Source organism: Leuresthes tenuis, unplaced genomic scaffold, assembly GCF_036924035.1.
Source record: "Leuresthes tenuis unplaced genomic scaffold, fLeuTen1.0.hap1 SCAF_24, whole genome shotgun sequence".
Classification (NCBI taxonomy): Eukaryota; Metazoa; Chordata; class Actinopteri; order Atheriniformes; family Atherinopsidae; genus Leuresthes; species Leuresthes tenuis.
The window spans coordinates 23,992,330-24,010,114 of NW_027325378.1; the positions used below are offsets into that span (position 1 = coordinate 23,992,330).

Consider the following 17,785-nt stretch of genomic DNA (forward strand, 5'->3'; position numbering starts at 1 on the left):
GACTTTTCGTGGAATGAAAACCTGCTCTTTAGTCTTGATGGCACACAACTGGAAGCTGTTGTGCTGAACCATTTTTTCTTGGGTTCGCCTGGATCCCATCTGTGAAAGCGAGCATTCACCTTCCATCAGTACTGAGAGTCTCGGCTTGATATTTTTTTATTGTTGTTCTTTGCATTGGCGAGAGTCAACAACAACCAACTGCACAGTGTACAGATAAAAATATTCATGCTCAAATATGTGAAATAAAAGAAGAACAGAATTATAAATTAAAAACAGAATTATAATGGATTTTAATGACCTCTTGCAGGTGATGGAAATAACCTTCTAAAGTTCTTATCAGTCAACTCAGGGCCCTGTTTTTCACTGGAACAGTTGGCATTTCTCACAAATTCATCATAGGTGAGCGCTGCGAGTCAGTGAAGTGGAAGGGGAGAACTTCAGAGTGGTACAGTCTTAAGTTCCCTCCATATATTTGTTCCATTTTAGCAAAACAGCAGCAATTGTATCCCGATTTGCTGTAGTTACCAGCCTGTGCATCATGTGTAGAGAGAACTGGATCAGTTTGAACACAGAATGATAGATGGTGGTAATCATACAGTGAAAAAATGGTAACAACAGAAGTTGTAAATCTTATGTAATGAAATCTTTCAAAAGAAGGCTGAAGAGGACTAAATTGGTAGCGTAACTTCAGTAAGAAAGTTTCAGTTTCTTAAAAAATCCCAGCACTCTGCCCTCATATTCTGTGTTTACCAAACTGCCACGTCTCTTCCTCTGTGTCTCCTTCATCCGCATCTCAGTTTGACGGCACAGACCAAACAATACGCAGTTAGACTGGAGAGCAGCCAGTTTAGCACATCAGCGCCTTGATTCTTTTCCTTTATCTTAAGTCATTATTTTCTAACAAGAGCCAACAGATAACGAGTGTCGGTGCTCAGTCTGGGGCAGAACGAACCATTAAGCATCTTCGCTATTCCTCGCCTATCAGTTTTCAAAGACAGCGCTTGGAATCGCTGTCTCTAATAGCTGTGGATAGAAAGAGATGATCGACAAAAACAACGGCTCCTGCCAGCAGCTGTAAATCTCCTTCGGTTTCCTGACTTCACACTTCAGCCAGAGGCTATTGGCAGCAGCTGTATTCTCCCAGGCTCTCGCCTTGTTTGTTCGCTCACTGAATGTGTCGATGCTCACCTAAAAACAAAAATGTTTAAATGAGTATTACTCAGAGATGTTGCGATAAACTATATTAGCCATCACTTGCCCTTAGCTTTTACTGTCTCATGGACCAAAGGGATCGTTATACATCCCATTTATAGAGCATCAGCTCTTAGGAGCCACAAGGCCTACTTGTGAACAAGGTTCATTCACAAAAATCCCCCTTAGGACTCAGACTCTTTACCTGGGTGAGAAGTTGGCACTCTTGTTTTTGTAGAGGAAGAGGGTGGAATAGTTTAACTTCACTTTCCATTACATGCTTATTGGTAACGTTAAATGGAATTCACACACATCAACACCCCACAAATCCTTTGATCTATAAGGCTTTAACGTATAAGCCTTTCACCGCTCACTTTTACTCTCACATTCATGGATTTGGAATGTTTGATAACACGGAAAAAATCATTTGCTCTTGTCTTACAGCTCGCCACCATCAAGAGTGAGTCACATCTGAAGCATCTTCTCCAGAGGTTACCCAGTTACTGCCCAGAGTCGATGGTGAGTCACTTTCTTATATGGCACAGATGTTCAAAGACAACTCCATTCCTAACCTGATCGGGTCGTTGATTGGATGCTTTAGCATCTATATCCAGAATGATTTGAATAGAAAAACACTGACATTTTGTCCTTTGATAGAAGTAATTACAGTGTCAGCTGAGGCAGGCTCCAGCCCCTTGCCGCCCTGAAAAGGGTAAAGCGGGTGTCCGGTGCTGCACGTTATAAAAACCGTGGGAATCGGATGTGTCGTTTAGATGTTAAACATGTTTGTTTTGCTTTTTTCCTTTTGATAGAATAAATTACAGTGTCAGGACAAAACCAGCATCAACACCTTCATTCAACTTAAAAAAGAAAAAGTGGTTTGTGGTTATGGTGATCAGAGTACTCTGGCACCTGGATTAAACCACACACACACACACACATCGGTTCAGTTATTTCTCCAACCATGGCTAATTACAAAGCAAAGAGGCTTGTTTGATGCGTGTCTTGGTCCTTTTTAAGCAGCAAACACATCTACATGTGCATACTGATGTTAAAGCTTTGACAAAAATCACTTTACGGACGGATTCTGTAAATGAACACATGCAAAGGACCCAAAACCACCCTTATGGAGCTTGCGTGTAGCTTTTCAAACATGAAGCCTTGTCATGCACATAATATTCGAAGTCTAACACAGTGTAGGCAGAGACCCTGATGTTCCTGTTAAGCTCCTGCTTATCTCATTTTTGGTGTGAAGGGAGAGCAGATTTCAGATCTTTGCGTCAGATCTGTTGCACTTGTGTCATTATGTAACACCTGGAGTGACGCCTGGTGTCAGGTTGCTGTTTAGTCAGTGTCACATGTTCAGCTGTCACGAGTGATGGGACACGGAAACTGCCCACAACAATAGATCTTATGAAAGACTATTTTGTGGGGCTGAAAAAAAATGCTTCATCTGACTTGAAGGTAAACTGATGTCATGTTTTTTCTCTCAAAACAAAAAGAAAAGATAGTGTGGTCCTCGCCAGGTCCTAGAATGAGGTCACTGCAGCTTCTCGTGAACAACGACGCATTGGTTGAGGTTTGCAGCGTTGGTTTATGCACAGCTGTGGCTGGACCACCTTGATTCTTTCCTTTTCTCAGACGTTCTGTTGTAGATTTGCTGCTGTGTTTGGGATCATTGTCCTGTTGACGACCCAGTTTCACAAACACTGCACTTGACGTTTTTATGAGGCGTTATGCTGACATACTTTATTGTGGTTTTATCCAAACGTGGTCGCTGAGCATTACGAGCAAACAGTCTCATCTGATCTTGAAGTGAACTTGCTGGGATGTCCGCTCCTCGGAAGACTTCCCACTAGTGACCAGCCTTTCTCACTGCAGAATGATCGACTCCAAAATAGTTCATAAATCTTCCCAGACTAATGAGCAGCAACAATTGCTTCTCTCAGATCATTGTTGGTGTCTTTCCTCCTTGGCATCGTGCTTATCCACACCTTAATGCTCCAGACCAACAAACAAAGTCCAATCAAATCAAATATGCTTGATTCATCCCAGAGGAGGAATTCTATTGCTGCATTATAAATTATTGATTAAAACAAACAACTAAAGAAATAGAAAGTGGAAGAGTAGCAGAGGGGTGGGGTTGAGATTTTCAGAGCTCAACATGAATGGATTGGTGTCGTGACATTGAAGAGAAGAAATGGCTTAAACCTTCTCCTCCTTCCTCTCGTTTTGTTTCTGACCTGCATCGTAGACGTCTCCTCTCCATCTCATCTGGTTTTGGGGTGTTATTCCTGGCACTGGGCTTTGAAAAGCTCAATCAGCTGTTTCCACATATTCACTTCCACACCCTGCTTGTGTCTTTTCTTCTTCTTTTCAGTGACACAGTCTGATTTGTCACTTGCTGTTATTCATCTAACTTTGAAAGCTGGTAAGGATCAGACATACATGAAACCTCTACTCCTCATGACTGAGTCATTTTCATGAAAGTATGAAAACAACAAAGCGGGAGTCACGTGGTGGGCCATAGGCCCCTTTAATCATGGATTGTGTGTCATTAACTCCAGCAGACACACAAAGGCACTGACTCTGGAGAGAGGAGGGAGTTCTGCTTTGCCTTATTCAGACTTCAGTATTTCTCATCTTCTCAGGTTCTGTCCTCATTGACCCCTGCTTCATCGCAGTCCTGTTTATGCTTTATGTGGAGACACTCTTACTCCCCAGTCCAGCTCATAAACGCTCGCTCTCTGCACTGATAGAAAAACACTCTCACAGATTCTTCGCTGGCTTTTTTTTTTCTCCAACAGTCATTTAGAATTTTTCTAAATCTTTTGAAGCCAAGGATTATTGGATCTAGTTTGTCCTTTGGCCCTCGCTCCAAGACTTTCTCATCACAAACCAGACTTATTATATATCCCCCAAACCTAACACCAAGTATGTGTATTAAAGATTTTAGATTGCAAAAAAAAACGAGGCCAGCACAATCTGACGTCTATGGGATGTGTGCAGCATCCAAACCCGCTGATATTTACGGTCTACACACGACACAGTATTATTCTGTGTGACCAGTTAATTCTCGTTAATTCTGTTTGTCACACAAATCATGAATCTCACATCAAAACTGAGCTGTCCACAGCGAGCCACACTGCATCAGCACACTATTTTATAATTATGTAATTGCAGGAAGTTTGTGGATGAACATCCAGAATCATGTGAGGCTGTTAAAATGCAGAAGAACCGACTAACTATGTTGTTGGTTTTCAGTCGTGTCCTCATTGTGGAAAAAACCATGGAAACTGCTTCTTTTCTCACAAATTGTCAGGATAACGCTTCATGATAGAAAAAGTATCACGATTTTAAAAAGCAATGACACAACATATAGTCTTTTTCTCCAGAGATGGCTAAGTTCAGTTTACTTCCACAGTATGTGATAAGTTACAGTATAATGACTCCAAAATATGCTCCACCCACTACTGCTACTGTTGTTTCCTTGCCATGACGCGTAAAGACACTGGCATTGAGGATACCAAGCGACATTTGTCACATTTGAGGTTTCAGAACTCTCCTCCCGCCACATTAGGGACAGGTCAGGACTACAGACAGGCCAGTAGAATACCCTCCCTTAAGCAACCAAAGGTTCAGCCTGTCATGGATGCTGCTTTTGCACCAGATCATGATGAATATTCACCACTCTGAAAGAACATTATTATTTGCCGTAGCTCATTTCTAGAGGTGTTGCATAAGTTCTAAACAAACAAGCACATGAACAAATAAATGCAGACAGAGTTCAGGGGTGTTTGTTTTTGGCTCACTCAGCTAACCTCTGACATAAGCTTTTTTTCTCTACTTTGTTTCCTAGAATGAACTTTGGATGTGCATCAACTCTACACTTCCCGGTAAGGCGAGAGGGCTCATGAAGCCCATCTATGTATTTGAAGATTTCCCACTTTGGTTCCCTCTAGTGGTAATATTATAAGTATATGTTTTAATAGACACAACCTTTAGAGATCACTATACCCTCCCAGCATCAGATGTCAGGCTGGTTTGATTAGCTGTTTGCTCAAATGTAAAAAGCCAGACATGTTCCTAAGACATCAAGAACAGAAAACTGAGCTGACTTTCACCAGATGACCCGACACAGGACAATTTTTTCATTTTGGCGTCAACTTGCAGCCAACAATTATTTTCATCGCTGATTGTTTTCTGAACATTCAGTCCTCAGCTTCTGTTGTCTGATAAAGTTTCTGCTCTTTTATCTGAGCATACTTCCCTCTGATTGAGTATTCCAAAAGATGCACTTTGACTCCAGAGATCCATGACACCCAGCAGCCTGTGTGTCTGGCTGCTGGTGAAGCTGTTAAAGTTGTAAGGAGAGCTGGCTCTGAGCACAGAACAGCTGAGCAGAAAACAGGCACTGGATCAAAGGCCTGAATCCTGCTGTTTGTGCTTTGAAACAAATCTGCCTCTCAGAGGCTTAATCGCCTCCAGATTGGGGAGCATTGTTATTCTTACCTTTTATACCTGCAAAACACTGGCGTCCAGACAGCCCCGGGAGTCTGAAAAGATTTAACCCGTTAAGGAAAAAGCCGCCCTTAGTTCCTGTCAAGCTGTGAGATACGATCGATTCGCTGTCCACTGCATTCCAGCAGCTTCTATGAATTTATCTTTGACTCTGTGGGCATAAATACTTCTGGCCAACATGTCAGCTTCAATTAATGGGTTCCTTTATCTTTCCGAATATGATGTCCCTAACACTCACAGAATGCTCTTAATGTGCTCTAACAAACTCAAACACAATGAGCATTCCCAGATGGAGCATTGATTTTGTGTTTAAATTTGTCTCCAGGAGTATCCAAAAAGTCAGATGGCTGGGTGGGGCTTGGATGCTGTGAGCTGGCCATCTCATCAGAGTGTCGCAGGGAATGCAGACAGGTGAAGCACGGCTTTTCAGACCTTAACTGTTAAGGTTACACAGTGTTTTCTGTACCATACCCATTCATTTTCCTGATTTTAATTAAAATATGTTTCCCTCGCAGGCGTCATCTAAAAATGACATAACTAAAGTGTGTAAAAAAGTCACAGAGGTAAGTCCAAGTGTGAAAGTAAGACTAGTTTAAAAGCTGCAGCTGTGCAATGTATTTCTCAGCTGTAGTATTTCAGAAAGAAGAATGATCCTGCTGTCTTTTTCTTCAATAGACGTAACTTCATTAAAAAAGCTGTGGTGGTTTCAGTATTATTGGAAAAGTCACAGATTGGTATTTGGATTATACAAAATCATTTCCTTTGGGCAAAATCATTATATTAAATTTAAATTGTACAATTTTTTCTGTGTTTCCGTGATACTTTGACCTCATGTGACCTCAAGGGCATGTGTGTTTGATGTCCTGATGTGTTGAAACAGTGAGTTATCTGAGCAGCTTTCTCTTCTCTCTCCAGAACTCCCTCTACAGCTGCATCACCAAAAATGAAAGTAAGTTTTTACTCACACAACAGATGATCGGTCAAGAAGTCAGCAAACATAGACACTGAGCTCATCTCCCTGCCCAGCTAATGCATCCCAGATCCTGCTGGAACATCACTCTCCTCTTGGACTAATGGCTGGACTTGTTTTTGTTCTGTCGCACACAGCAGAGCCCAGTTACTTACCTGGAATGCTGTCATTAGCATTTCTCGTGGATTAGGAGAACATCACAGTTTAGTTCAGGTCCAGTCCAGTACCTCTCCTGTACCCTACACTTCAATTCTGACTCTGATTTCTCTCTCCCCAAAAAAATTCACATATTATTCCTGCAAAATTGATGGATTTGGCCTTGGTGAGATACTGGGATTGGGCCTCAGTCATCAATAAACATGCAGCAGAGCACTCTATCATACTGGCCCAGTCATGAAGAATGAAATACTATTACCTGTATACTGATAGAGGGCCTTTTATTTCCTACACACTCCTTTAAAATGTCTTCTCACTTTTAAACTTAACTGATTACTGACGAGCTCTGTTTGTCTCTCTTGTGTGTGTGTGTGTGTGTGTGTGTGCGTGTGTGTGTTCCTCCAGTGGGTTCGTCATGCTGCAGCTTTGCAGGCCGTCACACCACCTGCAGGGAGTACTGCGAGGCCATCTTCAGGACAGACTCGACCCCCGCTGAGTCCCAGATCAAGGCTGTCAAAGAGTACTGCCAAAGTCACAGCCATAAGGTGGTCGACTGTGTCAACAACTTCACCATGTCCTACCCCCCCCGCAGCCCGATAGACAGTACGTCCATCTGCACCTTCCACTCTGTACACACGCTACAACTTGAACATTACAGCTGACTGTAACAGTCAACTAGCAGGCGCATCGTTTCCCGTTATTAAAGGAACAACACCAACAACTATAGAATAATAATCTCTGTAAAATCACTCAAATTGGCATGAATACTTCCTGTTTGCTGGACAGATGTTTAATCGTGTTACTTGCGACTTGATTTGATCATTTGATATTGAATGCTTACATCTGTAAGGACCCTTTATTGAAGGATTAAGTGTTACCTCTGTATGAGCTCGAAGAAACTCTACTCTTTCACTTGTTTGACGTCTTTTTGACGCGTCCTCTCCATCCACCCATTGCTTCACTAACACGATGGATCAAGCTTCTTCTTAAACATCAAATGCAAGTTGTCATATATTCATGTAAAAGAATGAGCTGCTCATACACTCTCAGAAGCAGGTCTATTTATAGTTCCTTTTATAATATTCTGCCACAGAATGTGTCGTTTTATGTCAAAGTGAGCACATTAGTCACGATAAACAAACTTTCCAGCACTGCTGAGTCGATGTGACCTTCACCTGCAGGTTTGTACTGCTGTGACCGGGCAGAGGCGACCCATTGCCAGGTTGCCTGTCGACGAATACTCCGCACCATGACTACAGAGCACGAGATCATGGATGGTCTGATCAGAGAGTGTGGCTCCCAGCCCCTCCCTCAGGACCCCATGTGGCAGTGTTTTCTGGGCAGCGCTCACCCTCCTTCCCCACCTGAGGAGGAGACCCCTCATCCCGTCAAGATGGACTGTGCCAAGCTTCACTGCTGCTCCAAGGCCAACACCTCATTATGCAGGTACATGTTCAAATTCATGATATCAGCCAGGACCGGAGAGAGTGTGTGTGTTCTGCCTGAGTTCAACGCAGTCTCTGCTCTGTGTGGTGACAGGGACATGTGTCACGGGATCAGTACTCACTGGGGGAGGCAGACGTGGCAAGACTTTGATCAGCTCTGTGAGTACAACTCAGTGGAGACAGAGCTCATCAACTGCCTGGCTGATGTCAGTGAGCCCTGCCAGTTGGGCTGCAAGGACCTCGGCTACTGCACCAACTTCAACAACAGGTCAGACTCCTGCGTCTTACTGAGGTTTAACTGATGGCAGGTGGTTATCTGTGAAGTTTTTGTACTGATGCTGGGATGTGCACAAAGTCTGCCCCAGCACATCTTCCAGAGCATCTAAAAAAAATCTAATTACATGTAAAAACCAGTGTTTTTGTTTGCATTTTCCAAACCATTCTAATTATGTGTGCCAATCACTCTCCTAAAGTGGAGATTCATAAGTACGCTGTGTGTCACCCATTCTTGATTCTTCTGAGGTCCTTGTTTTTTTACTCTTCCATGTTAACCAGCAAGTAACTGAACTAATCGTGTTGTTTATTGGAAGGGTCCATATTTTAAAATGAACATGATCGCGTAAGCATCTTCACAATCGTGGTGCTCTCTGCAGTATGTGTGGAGGAGCGTTCGGATGCCTTGAGCTTTCCTGGAGTGTGGTGATGGGCTGCTAAACAACAACACACCTGATGCGCATGACATCTCAACTATTTTGCATACATAATTGACATTTCAGCTGCATTTAGCACCACGCACAGTGGCAACCCCACAGCATGCAGCTGTGGCCACCTTCCTGTTGGAGTAGTTGTAGCTGTCCCATATGGCAGTTTGAGACAAAAGAAAAAGTGAGTTGGACGTTTGCTTTTTCATGTAGAAACCTAGCTAATACCTTTCTGTTGTTATCCCAAGTCATACTATTGCAATCCATGTCGTTAATTATTCCACCATCTCAATCTCCTCTTCGTGTTTATCAAGAAATGCATGCTCAGGACTGGGGGGGGATTGGACTGAAGAGAAGTTTTGGTGCAATCTGTTGATTTCCTCAGCTAGGAAATAGTTTTTAATTGGCTTTGTATGTAAGAATTGGACTCATTCAGTTCAGTTAATTATGATTACAATGAATTGGACTCTAATAGGCTTGAATCGGACTTGAGATTTGGCGCTATACAAATAAACTGAATTGAATTGAATTGAAATTCCAGCTGGCTTCACTTTCAGTTCCTTTAGGATCGTGATCGAATTTCCCAAAATGTCCTCTTTTTAGGTTTTTGTTGGCTACTCCTGACTAAATGTGTACCGCCATAATCTCAGGGGAAATCCTGGGGGGGGGGGGGGGGGGTGAGATTTATTAAACACAGCTGTCTCAGTTCCCAGTTACCTGCGAGAGCTGTTTTTTTTTTTTTTGTGCTCATTTTCTCTGGAAAAGATGCAAGAACAAGATCAATCTTTGAGCATGTTCAAGGAAACTCAAAGAGCGGTGTTCTTTCACATTTCCCCAAAAAAATTACACACAATCAGATTACAGAGCTGGAGACCGAGTCTCAAGTAACAGCTGAAGATCAAATAGAGGCCCTTTCAAACTCAATATCTCAATAACAGACACTGAGGTCTTCAGGGGTTTGAAGCTGTGGCAAATCTTCTGCTTTTCTTCAGTTTTCTGCTCTTAGTTAGAGAGAAATCAATGCGACAATGTGCTTTTAGGTCACGAGGCCTCGTGGGGCTTGAAGTTGACCAAGCTGCTCGCGTAAAGATGTTTGGGTTTCTTTAATGGACTGCAGGGGGGAGTCTTGGGCGGCTCTCTCCTCCCCTGAGGGGTTCAAACGGTGAACTGTGTTGCCAGGAGCAGCAAGAAAGACAAACGCTGGCCTGGAGGTGGTGTTTCCTGGCGAGGGTGTGCATGGGGCTCTTCACTGCTTGTGTAGGTGTGAGACACACTTGAATTTGAGAAAACTCCCCAAATCCATTCTGCCAAACCCTGATCAATACTGTGGCCTAAACTGCGTGTTTTATAGACACAATTTACCCTGCAGAACTTCACTCACTGACGTAATTATTAGATTATTATTGTATCAGGTCACTAATGGTCCCCTGTCTGATTGTACGTACTATAAGATTTTGTGCAACATAAATGCAGCCACAAGGTTTCTACCCTTTTCCGGTGGCCTCACAGGAAGGCAGGGACATAACATAAGCCTGTTATTACTCCCTCATCCTGACTGCATACCTCTGCCTCCTTGATCTTTTTCACCAAGGAGTCTGTCCTCTCTGTTTCTTTCTGACCTTGATGCAATCAGATGTAAGAATGGAGTCTGTTCCAGGTTATCTGTCTTGATTTGATTTTTTTTTTACCTTCCAACATGTGGTCGGTCAGATTGCCGAATGATTTGGGATAGTCTGTTTCACAAAGTTACAGTCGTTGGAAAGCGTCGGTTTCGATGTCTTGTAAAAACTTTATGCTTTGTTTTGCTTTCTTTTTGAGACCGTGGTTGCTTATTAGTGGAAATCACCTGACCTTTCCTAGTGATAAATGTGAACAAGCCAAAAGGTCTGAGACCTTATTAAAGCCATCCAGAGGGAATTCGGAGTAGAGCCACTGCTCCTCCGCATCGAAACGAGTCAGTTGAGGTGCTTCATCTGATTAGGATGCCTCCTGGTTGCCTCCCTTTTTTGGGAACCGCCGAGAGGGAGGAGGGACAGACATAGAACATGCTGCAGAGGTTATAAATCCCTTCTGGTCTGGGAAAGTTTCAGGATGCCCCAAGAGGAGCTTAAGATGGCAGCTGGGTAGAGCGAAGTCTGGGTTTCCCTCTTGGACCTGTTGTCTCCATGACCTGTTCTACTGATAAGCAAAAGTATAACGCACCTTAATAAAACTTATCCGAGACCTTAAATCTCTTAGAATGCTTTCATTCCACGAAATTAAACTTTAAAAGCTGCTATACTGAATTAAAAAAGCCAATAAAAACAGAATACCATGGTTTGCAAATGTCCTGAGCCAATATTTCATTCACAGTAGAACATAGAAAACATTGATTGCTGAGATGAAAAATTGAAATCTTTTAAGAAACACATTAACTCACCTTGAATTTGATGGCAGCAAAAAGTTCAATTCAGATCATCTGGAGACACAAAATCAGCATTTGATGGCCGTCGTCCTCGAGCTGTCAGGCGCCACTGCATTAGAAACGGGCATCATCGTGTCCTAGAAATCCCTGCATGGGCTCAGGAACACAGGAGGTCACTGTGCCATCCACAAAAACATAAAACCAGGTTAAAGGCCCATCATGCAAAGAGGAAGCTATATGTGAACCTGAATCAGAAATGCTGCTGTCTTCCCTGGACCAAAGGTCTTTTAAAATGGACTGAGGATTGTTATGACGCTCAGTTCAAAAGCCTACATAGGGGTGCATTAGTGCCTGTGAAACTGGCTTCTTGCACATTTGGAAAGGCACCATCGATGCTGGCAGATACATAAAGGTTTTAGAGCGACTTATGCTCCCATCCAGATTTTGGTCTTTTTCAGAGAAGGCCTTGCATTTTTCTAGGTGCTGCTACACCCATAGTCCAGTGCTGGACTGACCTGCCTCGCAGTCCAAACCCTTTGACAATTGAAACATTTGGAGCATCGTGACGCTCAAAATGCAACCAAGAAAACACAGTGGAGCAAGAATCTTCCCATCAGTTAAAGTGGATGTGGTATTCATTGGGATTATAAAACAAATTAGTTTCAAGCAAGGTCATTACCCATTTCTTGATGTGAACAAATCAAAACAGGCTGCTGACACAGTGAGAGGAAAAAGCTGTGATAGATGAGTTTCCCTTTTTCTCCTCCGAGCTTGAATGAGAGTAGAGTTCTCTTCTGCTCCACCTCTGGGACTCAGACTAAGTGCTATGGAAGCACTGATTAAACCGGCATTCTCCATCACCACCCTGAACACAGCAAAGTGTTTTAGTGAGTTTTTCCTAATAAGAATCACCTGACTGCCACATTTAGTCGTGATTTAGGAGGAAAACCACTGTTTACCACAGTGGGGTTGAGGAAAATTAAAGATCCGGGATTACACACATTTACCACAAGACAAACAAAGAAGACACTCATCAAGTGCAAATGGAATGATGGAGCCACACCCAGAACTTCTCCTCAGAGCCTTTCTTATTTGTAAACCAACAATTAGCGGACTCACTTGAGCCCTAACCCAGACATCAAAGGAGGAAAATAACTCGCTTTTTCTCACAGGGGAACGCGCATTGCTTCTTTTTTTGTGTCTAATCTCAAATCAACCGTCCCTTCGTCTTAACTTATTCCAGTGTTATCTGTGTGTGTGTGTGCGTGTTTGTGTTTGTGTGTGTGTGTTTGTGTACAGGCCTACAGAGTTGTTCCGCAGCTGTAACGTTCAGTCAGACCAGGGTGCCATGAATGACATTAAGCTGTGGTCCAATGGGACGATCAAGATGCCGTTCATGAACATCCCTGTGCTGGACATCAGGAAGTGTCTGCCAGACATGTGGAAGGCTGTGGCCTGTTCCCTGCAGATCAAACCCTGCCACAGCAAGTCCAGAGGCAGCGTCATCTGCAAGTAGGTCCACCACCAAAATCACCTGGTTCCTAAAGAGTTCCCTTTACATGTATTTACAGTATGATTTGTGCTCCATTTCCTCTTGTCCGGGCTCAGGTCTGACTGTGTGGACATCCTGACCCAGTGTGGAGACAGGAAACGTTTTCATGAAGGACAAACCCCTGAGAGGATCTGTGAGCTGCTGTCGCCTATCGATGACCCTGAACGCTGCATCCCCCTTCGCACATACCTCAGTGAGTTAAGTGTACTGTACGTACTCCTCAGGGACAATTGAAATTCGTTTCTTCTGAAATTCGTGTTCAGAAGAAACTATCCTTTACTTGACTGCTGTCCAGAGAGACGAGGTCTTTGATGAAAATTCTGACAACTCATGGCCCCGAGAGGGCGGGGAGTCAAGATTTTTAGTAACCAATCCTGTAATGTCAACATATATTGTAGCTGTCTGCATGCTACAGAAGGAATGCAATGTGCAGTATCAGGATGTCCCAGTATAGTGCAGCCCTGCTCCAAAGTTTTGTCTGTGACTACCTGGAGTCTAACTGATTTTATCTGCATTTCAGGAGGAAGGTTTTTTTATTTTTTATTTAATCCACTATATCTGTCAAGAAAGCTCAAATTCCAGATGGATTCTTATCACATCCATGGTCCCCAGAGGATGAAATGATCCATTTTCCACAGAGCCATCCTTATTTTGCAAAAGTCTTCTTACTGTAGGGATTTATTTAACAGCTTGTGGATTCAAAGGACATAAAATTTGTTTCATGATTGTGACTTTAGGCCTGAGAAACTAGTGCTATTCCATCCATCCATCCATCCATCATCTGCCGCTTATCCGGGGGTCGGGTCTCGGGGGCAGCAGCTTGAGCAGAGAAACCCAGACGTCCCTGTCCCCGGCCACTTCCTCCAGCTCTTCCGGGGGGACCCCGAGGCGTTCCCAGGCCAGCCGAGAGACATAGTCTCTCCAACGTGTCCTGGGTCTTCCCCGGGGTCTCCTCCCAGTGGGACGTGCCCGGAACACCTCCCCAGGGAGGCGTCCAGGAGGCATCCTAACCAGATGCCCGAGCCACCTCATCTGACTCCTCTCAATGCGGAGGAGCAGCGGTTCTACTCCGAGCCCCTCCCGGATGACTGAGCTTCTCACCCTATCTCTAAGGGAGAGCCCAGACACCCTGCGGAGGAAACCCATTTTGGCCGCTTGTATTCGCAATCTTGTTCTTTCGGTCACTACCCACAACTCGTGACCATAGGTGAGGATGGGAACGTAGATTGACCAGTAAGTAGAGAGCTTCGCCTTCTGGCTCAGCTCCTTCTTCACAACGACGGGTCGGTGCAGAGCCTGAAACACTGCAGACGCCGCACCGATCCGCCCGTCAATCTCCCGCTCCATTCGTCCCTCACTCATGAACAAGACCCCGAGATACTTGAACTATTGCTATTCCAATAAGTCTCAATTGTCTCAGTGAGCTAGGGTTGGTCACTATATCTGTGGCATGGGCACAGAAGGAAAGGGAGCTCATCAACAGCTGTAAGCAATGCTAACAGCGTTAAAAAGATCCGGCGGTCGGAAAGCACTTAAAGTCAAGTCAAAAGTTTCTAGCATATGAGTGAAAGTTGAGTTTCATCTTTTGACTTGAGTTATCGCATTGACACAAGACACATTACCAGAAGTAACAGAGTAAAAAGGGCAAATCAGCGAATAATTTTTCCCTCTCTCCTGAAACACACTCAGTGCCCAGTCCCCTCGGCAACGCCATTATTGAGGAGGTCATCCATCCGTGTAACCCCAACCCATGTCCCAGCAACCACTTATGCCAGGTCAACAGAAAGGGCTGCCTGGATAAATTCAACTGTCAGCCATATCTCTGCATGCCAGGTAGGACCGGCTCCTGCTTGTTCAGCAGCTTTACGGTCTTCACTTCAGAGTCTCACATCCGTGTGTGTACTTTCAGGCTGTAAACTGGGCGAGGCCTCTGACTTTCTGGTGCAGCAGGACTCTCGTATTCAAGTGCCAACTCGCGCTGGTTGCTATGAAGTATGCAGTTGTGGTCCCAGTGGGCGCCTGGAGAACTGCGTTGACATGCCCTGTGTGGACACCAACAAGCCCTGCATCGTGGAAGGGCAGAGGAAGAGTAAGACGTGTTTTCTTTCAATTCAGATTGTCTATACAAGTGTTGTTTTTAACAAGATCTTCAGTCCACCTCGCAGCCAATACGCTGCTGTGGGTCCCGCTTGTTGCCCAGTTTCTTCCATGACTTCGATGCCCACATGCTCATGGGCAGTGATCCTCGACTGGATGAAGTCGAGCCTTCAGGTCCTCCTCGATTTGCTTTATCCTTGTTTTCTTGGGTGCAGTAGGTTGTATTCTCCAGCAGGTGGATCGTTGTCACCAAAGGAGCCGACGCAGTAGCCATCTGTTATAAGCACCTTCTTGCCCACATTGATCTTCATTCTATATGGCTTTGCATTACGGGCAATGTCACATAAGATGTCTGTGACCTGAGCATCATCGTTCGCTGAGATGACACCGTCGTCAGCGAACACCACCTGTCGTAATTCAAGAGTTACGACAGGTGGTGGCACAGCTGAGTCATGGTTATCAAGTCCTGTAAAGAATTCTTGCCAGCGCTGCAGGCCTTCGACAGATGACTGATCAAAAGTACTGTCCACGTTCTTAATATTGTCACTGGTGGACCTCACCTTTCCACTCAGTCTCCGAAGAGTGTGGAAGAGGGTATGATATTCATGTCTCGATGACGCTTCTTCAAGTTTGCCTGCAACTTGATTCCTACATTCTTCTCTCTCCCCTTTTATCTTCTGACAGACATTTTGATTGGCAGACTGGCAGACAGGGTTATTTCGCTGTCTCCAGTCCAATCTGACTGGTAGGGATGATGTCCACTTGACGTGTCGTAGCATAAGCTGCAGTTTAGCCTGGACAAGATGGTGCGTCCTTGAGTGCAGATCAGAACCATTTATCAATCAGAATGTAGCCCAGCATCGCAGAGTCCTTTCCTGCTGGATTGCTCCATGTGAGACGAAGACTAAATCCATTGTCAATAATGTTGACATGTTTGACATTCCCCATCGTTGATTGGGAGCCAGATCTATCTGCACAAAGATGGTCATTAAAGTGGCCAGCCAGGATGATAACCTCACTTTTTGGGATTGAGTCCAGCACGTAACTGAGCTGGTCGAAGAATTCGTCCTTTCCTTGGTCAGTGCTGATCTTAACTGGTATGTAAATGGAGACGATGTGACACTGAGAACTGCCAGACTGTGCGAGATTGGTTAAAGTGCCACAACACAACTCGCGGCCTGATTATCCATCATGAATCTGACTCCTGCTTCTCTTTCTCACCTACAGAGTGCTCATGTCCTGTAAGTGATTATGTCCTTAAACATGAACATGAATTATTACCAGCAAATTGGTCCAGGTAATCTACAGGGTGCCTGTGAGAGGGCACCCGGGGCAAAAACGACTGCAGGAGTTTTTGTGCTGCTTGTTATTTGTGTGAGCAGATTAATATTCTTATGTTTCACTGTTTACATCAAGCTTACACATAAACTGTATAATGATGGCATTACACTGTGTGGAAATGGGACATCAAGGTTGTTCTTAAGCTTAAGAAGAACAGATAACATCATTTATTCAACATTTATTTTAAATATTGAAGTGAGCAATGAATGTGCAAGTATTTAATGTGTCTGCCTGGCCTAGAGAACTCAGAGCACTGATTTACATTCCATTAGTCTGATGCATCTGTTTTTCTCTTTGTTGCTTATTGTTTCAGTCAATACAAGCAAGCCTCATCTTTGCACTCATGAGACGTAGGAGTTATCCTTCCTCAAGTGGAACATGAGAAATGGGAGGTTTTCATATTAAAAAGAGCAGCCAGCGTTACCGTGCTGACTAAATGAATAATCATTCTCCACTCCTCTTTACCTGAACACCATCAATCATCCACTGCTGCACTCATCAAACAATCATTCAAGCCTCGTGGTCGATGCAGGTCTCATCAGACCAATCAGTGTGGATCAAAATGACAAAGTGGGAGAAGCATGAGTTGTTATCCTGAACAGTTGTGTCAGGTGGGCAAACAGAAGCTTTGCTGTAAAGCGTTTAAACCCGGCGTTGTTCACGTCTCTGTTACCTGTGTGTGCTCTAATTCTTTCATGCCTTATAGTGTATTACTGCACTCCTGCATCACAAATGAAGACTCACGGACAGAAAAACATCTTCATAGTCCTGGTAGAGGTCTAAAAATTCCCCCTTTTATCAGACATTGAGCTTCTTCTTCTCTCATGCATCCAACAAAAGTCCTCAAATACATCAGAATTGTTTGGGTTCAAATTTGACTTAACTAAACTAGTCTTACTCTGTCTGTTTGTTCTTGTTTTGAGTGACGCTGGAATGTAAACCATGACGTGTTACATATTCATTTCAGTCTTTTGTTTATGTCTTGGTGTGTTTTACCATCAGATCACGGCACATCCTTCAGGACTGACTGCCACACCTGTTCCTGCTTCGCTGGTGAAACAATCTGCTCGACCAGAAAATGCGCCAGCGGCGGCTACTCTGATGATGACCATCGGCACTTCACTGGTCTGTCTCTCTCTGATTGTTTGGCCATTACAAATAAACACAGAAAAGATTTCCCAACTGTAAGGCTGTAAAATAGATGATATTTCATTTAGCCATATTTCATTGCTACATTAGTTGTATGTGTGTCCTCATCCTATATAGATCATAAAGAAATGACTTAAGTGTGGTATCCGTGCCAGAAATGAGCCTGCAGAAAGGACAAATCAGCATTGAAAGTATTTTGCAGATAACACACACTCAAAATGTGAAGAAATGATGTAGATGCAGCGTTGCTAAAACCAA

At 43.9% G+C, this 17,785-nt stretch overlaps 1 protein-coding gene across 1 annotated transcript in view; it reads left to right on the top strand.

Moving 5' to 3' along the window:
- Positions 1-17,785, top strand: part of reck (reversion-inducing-cysteine-rich protein with kazal motifs) — a 59,025-nt gene that overhangs the window by 19,353 nt on the left and 21,887 nt on the right. Inside the window, exons 3-15 of the mRNA XM_072378134.1 lie at positions 1,636-1,710; positions 5,051-5,087; positions 6,038-6,123; positions 6,228-6,275; positions 6,628-6,661; positions 7,244-7,441; positions 8,020-8,284; positions 8,378-8,551; positions 12,688-12,900; positions 12,997-13,133; positions 14,630-14,773; positions 14,850-15,029; positions 17,381-17,503. Of these exons, the coding sequence (XP_072234235.1) occupies positions 1,636-1,710; positions 5,051-5,087; positions 6,038-6,123; positions 6,228-6,275; positions 6,628-6,661; positions 7,244-7,441; positions 8,020-8,284; positions 8,378-8,551; positions 12,688-12,900; positions 12,997-13,133; positions 14,630-14,773; positions 14,850-15,029; positions 17,381-17,503 (1,714 nt within the window). The remainder of the gene's footprint in view (positions 1-1,635; positions 1,711-5,050; positions 5,088-6,037; positions 6,124-6,227; positions 6,276-6,627; positions 6,662-7,243; positions 7,442-8,019; positions 8,285-8,377; positions 8,552-12,687; positions 12,901-12,996; positions 13,134-14,629; positions 14,774-14,849; positions 15,030-17,380; positions 17,504-17,785) is intronic.